Source organism: Leishmania donovani, chromosome 26 (genome assembly GCF_000227135.1).
Source record: "Leishmania donovani BPK282A1 complete genome, chromosome 26".
Classification (NCBI taxonomy): Eukaryota; Euglenozoa; class Kinetoplastea; order Trypanosomatida; family Trypanosomatidae; genus Leishmania; species Leishmania donovani.
Window position 1 is genome coordinate 34313 of NC_018253.1, and position 8271 is coordinate 42583.

The following is an 8271-nucleotide window of genomic DNA, read 5'->3' on the forward strand; positions in this document are numbered from 1 at the left end:
CGACTGGCTTCTCCCGCACAGAGAGTGCGAGCACCGGACCCTGTTTATACCGCCCACAGTGGGCGACTGTACACCCACCCACCATCGTCGTAATGCACGAAAGCCACCGCGAGAAAAAAGAAAGATGTCGGCGAGGCAGAAGAGAACAGGGGCGCGCCAGCGCACGAGTGAGAGGGGTGGGGAGTGGGGGGGCGGAGGGGGCAAGTGGAGAGGAAGCCATGAAATTCGAGAAAAAAAAGGAAAAAAAGAGGGCGGCAACGAGGAGGAAACAACAACCGAAAAAAGAGATGTTCGCAGAGAAAAGCCGGGGAAGAGCACGAAGCGAAACAAAACGCTCTTGCGCATCGAAACATGCATCTCCTGATGTCTACATGTGCGCCGTTTCCGATTAGTGACGTCAGTTGAGGAGGACTGCTTTGCGTGACGCGCAGCGAGCACGAGGCGGATGATGAAGAGAAGAGGCCCCTGAGTGGAAAACAATGTTATGGCTGGTTCACGGAAACAAAGATGTCTGGTGCTGTCTGTATGTGTGAGTGGGGTTGTGTGTGCGTGTGTGTGCAAGTGTATACATGTGCGCGCATGCGTTCATGTGCGTCTATCGCTCCCCGTGCTCTCACCTCCCGGCACAAAGCACGTCCAAAAAGGAAGAGAGCGGATAGGGGAGGATGGAGCTCGGCAAGGAAGACGCGATGAACGAGCGGGCAGAAGCGGAGGAGGCGAAAATGCCATTTGAAGTGGAGGAGCGGAGTGCGGCATCCGTCTCCCCTTTCCCTTCCGCGAAGCGACCGATAGACATACACACATGCATACGGGGGGGAGGGCGGAGAAGGCGAACGGTACGAGGCACAGCATACAAACAAAGTAAAAGAGGGGAACGCAGAGAGAAGACACGCACCAGTGAAGACGATTGGGAAGCGACTTAGTCATTCGCTCGCCACCGCAGCTTGACGCTCACATGCACACTGCCTAGGCGCTCAACGTCAAGAAAAAACAGGGGAGGGAGGGTGGGGGGGGGAGGGGGGCAAGCAAAGTGGCATCTTCACACATCGCATCTAGCCGATCGAGTATTAGGCGATAGAGGGAAACGAAAAACACGAAAAACGATCAAACTTCTGCGTCTCTCGCGCACGCACGCACTCAGATGTGCACGCGAGCGAAGCCACAGACATCAACGACGCATGTAATCATGCCGTGTAAACTACTTCCCGCAATACCAGCAAGAAGCACCGCACATGCAAGGAGAGCAGAAGTGAGAGGTGTCGGCACACGTCTACAGAGAGGAGAGGAGAGAAGCTCTCATTAGTGACACAGAGCGCCTCATATACATGCAGCCAGCGGTGGAACAGCAGCGCTCTGAAAAGAGAACACGAGAAAAGGAAATGCAGAACTCGGCGGGCTCCTGTTGCTGTTAATTTCAGCGCCGAACGGGCAGGAAGTATAAATCACACGCACAGCAAAGTCACGCAAAAGCAGGAAAGACGAGGAAAAGAGGCCGCCTCAGAAAGACGGGCGCGCTGCAGGCGAAAACAAGCACTCCTACGCAGTTTATCACAGAGAGAGAAATGGCACGTGCGGACATGGAGAAGCGCTTCGACAACGCTGCGGACACCGAACGGTGATGCAATAGTGTGAACGACGGGCGGAGAACGCACGCATATGAGCTGTCGAATGTACCTCACAGGTAGTCCCATCCCCTCGCGTTGTACGGATCAAGCTCGCTGTACACGGAGTCGCACATCGCGAGTCTGTCAAGAAGCGGGAGCAGTAAGAACAGCTCGCGGTCTTTCGGGTCGTTGATCCACGTCTTGATGGGAATGGCGTTACGCTGCTGAAACGAGTAGGCGGCTGGGCTGTTGTCGAGAATGACAACTCTCCGAAGATCGCGACCGAGTCGGTGGAGATCCTTGACGTAAGAGCGCTCGCAGAAGGTACAATGCTCGCGGAATAGACGCAAGTTGCCCAGAATACCGTGCGGATCAATTTCGTCCATGAGTTTGTCACAGTAGGCGCGCATGCTAGCAGTGAAAATGACTACTTCGAAGCGACGGCTCACAAAGCGCAAAAAGTCCTCCAGGTAGGGCCGGTACTTGACGCTGACAGTGTACGTCTTCCCTTCCGATGCCACGAGCAGCACCTTGTCGTACACGACATCCGAACTTGGCTGAAAGGTGGAGTGCACCAGCGTCTCATCCACGTCCAGCACTAACGTCACCTTCGGCACGGAGGCAAAGGGCAGAGGCGGCAGCAGCGGCTTAATCTCAACTTCTTGAACCAAGCACGGCGAGCAGTTCGTGGGCGACTTGCGAAGCAAATCGAGCCGCGTGGTCGTCGTCCCATTTCGGCGGTTCATCGGAATAATGCTGCGGGTTGTCGAGTCAGGCACCACGTCCACCTGCTGCACCTGCGTCACAATGTTCTGTTGGGGAGATGCATTGACACTATTTTGACTAGGCCAATTGCCCCCGCTGCTACTACGCTGGAACTTCTCTCGATACTGCTTGAAGAAGTTGATCGCCTCCTGCGTCGTTGGTTTGTGCGCCGAAGACATCTTCGTAAGAGGGGGGAAGGTGCGACCTGCGGGAGAGAGCGCGTGCACACAGACACACAGAAGTGCGGCGCAAGAAGAACACGCGCGAAAATGGAGCCACGGCCGTGGCGCGACTGATGCACAGACACCTCAATCAAAAGGTGCCACAATGATGCGTGTGATGATGCGGCTGGCGCGCCTAACAAGCCACCGTGTAGGAGGAGGGTATAGAGGGTGTGCAGTAGCCGCGACGCAAGACGGAAGTCGATCACACGAATATGACAACAACAAAGAAAGGTTCCGCTCCGCACCAAGAGGGGAAGTGTGGCCAGAGAGAGAGAAACACGTACAATGAGGGGAAGGAAAGGAGAATAGGGCAACAGCAACAGAGAAAAGAGGAGAAGGAAGTCACGTTGACAACACGCAGAGACAGAGGAACAGGGAAAAGAGAGGGGGAGGGCGAGCTCCGAACAGACACGCACGAGAAGAAAGAGATAGACCGAGCAAAGCAGGAAGAGAATGAGACGATGTCGGTGGCACGATCGAGCAACCGAGCACGAAAATTGATGGCGACGAAGCGACGAGTGGGCAGTGCAGGTGTCCAGAGAAGTGAAATGGGAAGCGGGACAGGTGTGCGGTGGGCGAGCAGATGATCAGCTCGGTGCGCAGCGCCTCCTCGACGGCGGAAGAACGTTGCAGAATATAAAAAGAGAGCGATCGCCCTGGCTCGCCTTAGGGCGCTTGCTCACCTACACGCACCACTCGCCACAACGTCACCGCGACGCCTTTCAATTGCACAAGGCAAACTGAGAGAAAAAAAGCGCCCAGATATCCGTGACGGTACGGCGGCAGTAAAGAGATGAAGCGAATGAACAAAAAAAAAAACGGCGTTATAACGATGCACTAGGAAGCAGAGAAAGAGGGAGGAAGAAAAAAGCACACACGCACACAAAAGACGACGATGGAAAGAGGGGGAGGAGGAGAGGGAGTGGTGCCGTTGCAGCGCTTTATGACAGTCGTTAGTTCCAAATAGGATAGCCAGTCAGAGTCACTTAGAGAAAAGAAGGGGAAGGAGGGCGGAAGAGCGGGTATGAGCGGGGAAGGAAAAAAGGAAGGGCGGAGGAGTGTAGCAGAAGACTGAAAGAGAAATGTACAAAAAAAGAAACACCAGCGGGTTTTTTCTTTTCGTTAGTGTGCGTGTGTGTGTGCCACGCGGCGCAGCGAGACACAAAAGGAGGAGCACAGCAAACGCGCGCGCGTCGATGTCTTTTTTGTGCCGCTGAAGAAGATAGAGGAAAAAGAAGAGAACGACGGTGGTCCTATATATATATATATATATGTATATGTATTTCTGTCCGTCTTAAGGGTGTGGGGTGTCGAGTAACTCCGTATGCAACTTACGCGGAAGCGTTGGATGCACCGATGATGAGGTGTATAGAGCGAGCAAAGAGATGAAGAAGAACCGTCAAAGGGAATAGAAGGAGGAGCAGGAAGAAAGAAGGGAAGACACAACCGTCTCCCTATGCGCGTGCGGGTTTGCGTAGGTCTGTGCGCGTCCACGGAGAAGCGAAACCAACACCAAATCAAAACCGAGAGAAACAAAATCGAAGGACGAAACAGCGTATGGGGAACAAGTGAGAACAACGAGAGCGACCGCGGAAGGGAGGTAACACCGAGGAGAGAGAAACCAAGGGCACACAATGCGGCGACGAAAGGTCACGAAAGGAACAACCAAACGTTGGTGGCAGAGCGGTGATGACAGAAGGAAGTAAAACGGAAGACAGTGCAAGAAACGGCAAGAGTAAAGCCAAGGGAAAACAACCCACCTTACGAGGTCAAGTGAAACGAAAAAAAAAACGGGCAGGAGAGAAGAAGTGCGCAACACGCAGGTCTCGAGATAATTCCTGGGGAAGCGAAGCGTACTAAGATTTGTCCGTGCTGCGCGGTATATTCGTTCTGTGACTTCCAAAGTATATATCTTTTTCTTCTGTATACGGTTATATATGTTTGCGTGGGTTTTGTTTTGTTTTGCATGTACTCCCGCTTTCTGTGTATGCGTGCCTGCGTGTGATGTGTGAGCTCTTGTGCCCGTGCCCAAAACTCCGTTTTCGGGGGAGAGGACAGCGGATGGAAAGAAGCCCAAGCGGCAGCAGCTGTTGTGGAGAGAGGTGGAAGCAGCAAGGCCGTGAACACGTCGCAGCCCAAGAAAAAGAAAAGAATTACAATCTAAGCACACGAGCTCTTCCTCAGAGACTCTTCAGCTGAAATGGAGAGACAAAAGGGGAAACGAGAGAAGCGTGAGCGAGGGGTTTGCGGGAAGAGAGGCAGCTTCCCATGGCAAGGGAAGGCATCCACAGCCTTCACCCCCATTTGGGTGATGCCGTTTCTCGTGGGTGTCCGCGGAGATATCCTCCAGGGCTTTGGTGTAGTAGGTGTCCTTGTTTGTGTTCTGGGGAGTCAAACTCACTAATTGGTCAGTTAGAGGCTAGCCACCTACGCGAGGCGGCGGAGGTGTGGTGGGGAGGGCAAAAACAGAGAGAAAAATTCGCGAAGGGAAGCAGAGCGAGTCTTGCGGTCTTGTGGACAGAGAGGAGACAGTAGCAGTACAGCAGAGCCATCGCTTTCACCGCATGCCACGTACCTCTTCACGCGGGGATTATGCCAATTTGTTTGCCCTCATAATCCAGTCGTCAGGGGGGTTAGAAAATTCGCTGCTCAGTCTCGCACAAAGAATACGGAGAGGAAGAAACCGCTATTACCCGTAGGTGATGCCCTTCCGTGCACTACGCGTTCACCCAGCATCCAGTCCCCCGTTCCGCGCCGTGGCTCACGGGACGCGAAGACCGGTCGTCTGGTGACCATATCACGTGACGGGCACATTGCAAGTATTAAAAAAAAAAACGAAAAAGGAACTGCACAGAATGAGAGAGAGAGCGAGGGAGGTAGCGGGAGCTGTGGCGATGTTGTCCGTTGAGGCACGTAAAGGAGTAGGGACACTGACGCTGGCGAGCGCAGCGCGAGGGGTGGGTCGTAGTCGGGAGTATGGAGAAGCCCATACAGAGCCTGTGCCCTAGGCATACACACACGCAAAGAGGGCCAGAAGCAAGGGGGGAGGGGCATTGACGAGAGAAAGACAAGTGACAAACGACGACGAAAAGCTAACAGAAAAAAAAAAGAGAAGTGTCTGAAGAACGCGAGGCAACAGAAAAGAGCAGCGCAACAGATGCTTCGTGCGTAAATGGGAGGTAGAGCGGATGGGGAAGAGGGAGGCAGCGCTGTAGAGGAGTGGGGAGGCCGATGGTTGCACACACACAGAGAGTGCTGTTGATTTTTTATAAGGCCGCGGCACTTCCCTAACCCATCAAAGTGGACGAAAATGGTAGCCGAAAAGGGCAGCAAAAACAGGATAAACAGCTGATGTGAGCAGAGGGAGGGAGGGGTGCATGGGTGAGTCGGTGTGTCGGCGGATGCACACAGCGAAAACAGGAATGCACACGTAGGAAAGAAGTGGAGACGAAACTACAAGAGGCGGGCGCCCGCACACCGCTCGTTCCTCCGCCCACACAGACGCTTTAAGCGAGGAGCGCGCCGGCAGAGCATAGAGACGACGCCCATAACGGGAATACGCCACTTGCGGCCCAAATACAAAAAGTGATCAAACGAAACACCCAAGCAGGCCCACAGGGGGGGGGGGGGCAAAAAAAAACCGCAGCGGCGGCGACAGTTCCCCGTCAACCACTGTAAAAGGGAACGCGCCGCTAAACGTGACCATCTGATTCTTCAGTACAGCGCAGTTGCCCACTTCATGGTAGGAGGGAAGACGGAAAGGGGAGCGAAACGGTGATCTTGGGGGAGGGAGATGAGGAAAGAAGGCAGCGTCCGCGAGAGTCAGAGGAGAAACAGAGAGACAGTGCGAGGGCAGCGATCGGCGAAATGGTAGAGGGCAAAGGAAAAGCAAAAAGGTATATATATATATATAGATGAACATGTACAGATTATAGGACGACGGAATGTGGAGGTAAGGGAGATGGCGAAGATGTGCAGCCCCGTAGAGATGGTGAAGCGCAACAGAACCAAAAAGCGTAAGAGGTGCGGAAGCACTCGCAAAGAGGTGCCGCAGGATGCGGTGGTTCACGAACGCGAAAAGAGGGCGGAGAAAACAGAAGAGAGGTGAAAAGTCCTCTTGCGCCCCTCCGCGCCTCTCCCGCCCCCTTTGGCAACGTCTTGTTTCTGTCGTTCCCACTGCACGCATTGGAGGTGACATGTGAAAAGACGAGGCAACTTTATCGAAGAGGGAAAGGGCGACAAAAGAAGAAAGGGAGGGAAGGGCAACAAAAGACAGGATGCCGGTGTGAGGGTCGAAGAACACAGGTTTACGCTCTGTGTTATGCGCCTCGCAGCTGCATGTATACGCACTGCACCACACATGCAAAACTGAACGAGCTTCTATACCCCGGGAGGGGAGGGGAGAGGGGCTGCTTTCTCTTCAGGAGCGAACACAGACGCAATGAGCGCTGGAAAATTCGTCGGAGCCGCTCTTGTGAAGTATGGTGGCGGCTACGGGCGAGGGTTAGTGGAGAGAGGAAGGTTGGAGTGTTCGCCTGAGGTCGGTGGTTTCAGTGCGTAGACGAGGGTCGGGGTGAGGCGTGCGTGCGCGTCAAGCGCCAGAGAGCAGCGAGGTCAGCGAAACATGAAAAAGACGCAAGATGATTAAAACGGCAACAAAAGATGAAAGCGACGATGCGTCTGTGTGCCTGTTCGTTGCCAAGCGTGTTTCCTTGCTGATGTGTGTATTCCATCCTGTCCGGCTTTGACGCTGTACTAAGTGTGTCGAAAAGAAAGAGACGTGCGAAAAATGGACTCATGCAGAGGCGCATCATACCACATCGAACGCGCGCAGCAGGCTAAGGGCTCGACGATGAGTAGAAAGGCACGAGGAGTCACTGAAGAGACACCCCCATGTATTGGGGTTGTCATGGCCGACGCGGGGAGAATTATGCAGTAGAAGCGCATAGAAAATCGGAGACGAAGGATTAGAGAGAGTTTGGCGTCTGAGTCTGTGCGTGTGTGTAGGGGGTGGGAGGTTCAAGCCTTTGCCGCCGTGTACATCGAGCCGACACACACGCATAGCTGCTGCCTTCTGCTCATGAGAAGCAGCATGTGCAAAAGCCACCAATGATGCTCCATGCGCAACGAGCCCTTCCGCGATCCAGCAGCCATCACAGCTCCTCGACTCTGCCGTAGAGAGAGAGAGACAGAGACGCACACACGCACCTGCGCGTTTGATATCCCTCGGATGGCACCGAGGAAAAAGGCGGAGACGCCACTGCGATCCTGCATTAGAACGTTGTATGAAGACGATGTACGACAAAATGAGAAACACAAAAGAAGGAAATGCAAAACGAGGGAGGATGGCACAGAAGCGTCAATCCGTCAGTCGAGCGCGCTCACCTGAGGAGAACGTGCGGCTGCTCAGATCATGCGGGCGAGGAAGCGGTTGATCAAGGTGTCGCGGTTACCATAGTCGCCACCTTCCACGAAGTGACGGCGCTTCTGGCGCATGCCGCCGGCCGGAGGGGCCAGCTTGAAGGGCCACATGCCGTGCGTCACCGTGCGGAAGTGCTTGCCACAGGTGTAGATCTGGTTCACCATATCCTCCGCGCACACGATGTCCGCGTTGTTGTACTTGTCCTTGATCATCTGGTTGTCCGTGATCCTCACGCGCTGGCAGATCGGAAGAGCGG

The 8271-nt window shown here is 54.3% G+C and overlaps 1 protein-coding gene across 1 annotated transcript; it reads right to left on the bottom strand.

Moving 5' to 3' along the window:
• Positions 1-1675: 1675 nt before the first annotated feature.
• Positions 1676-2548, bottom strand: LDBPK_260140 (nuclear lim interactor-interacting factor-like protein; the record flags this gene model as incomplete). Its single annotated transcript, XM_003861555.1, has 1 exon — positions 1676-2548. One exon carries the CDS (start codon positions 2546-2548, stop codon positions 1676-1678), a length of 873 nt encoding a protein of 290 aa, XP_003861603.1.
• Between the last annotated feature and the right edge of the window lie 5723 nt (positions 2549-8271).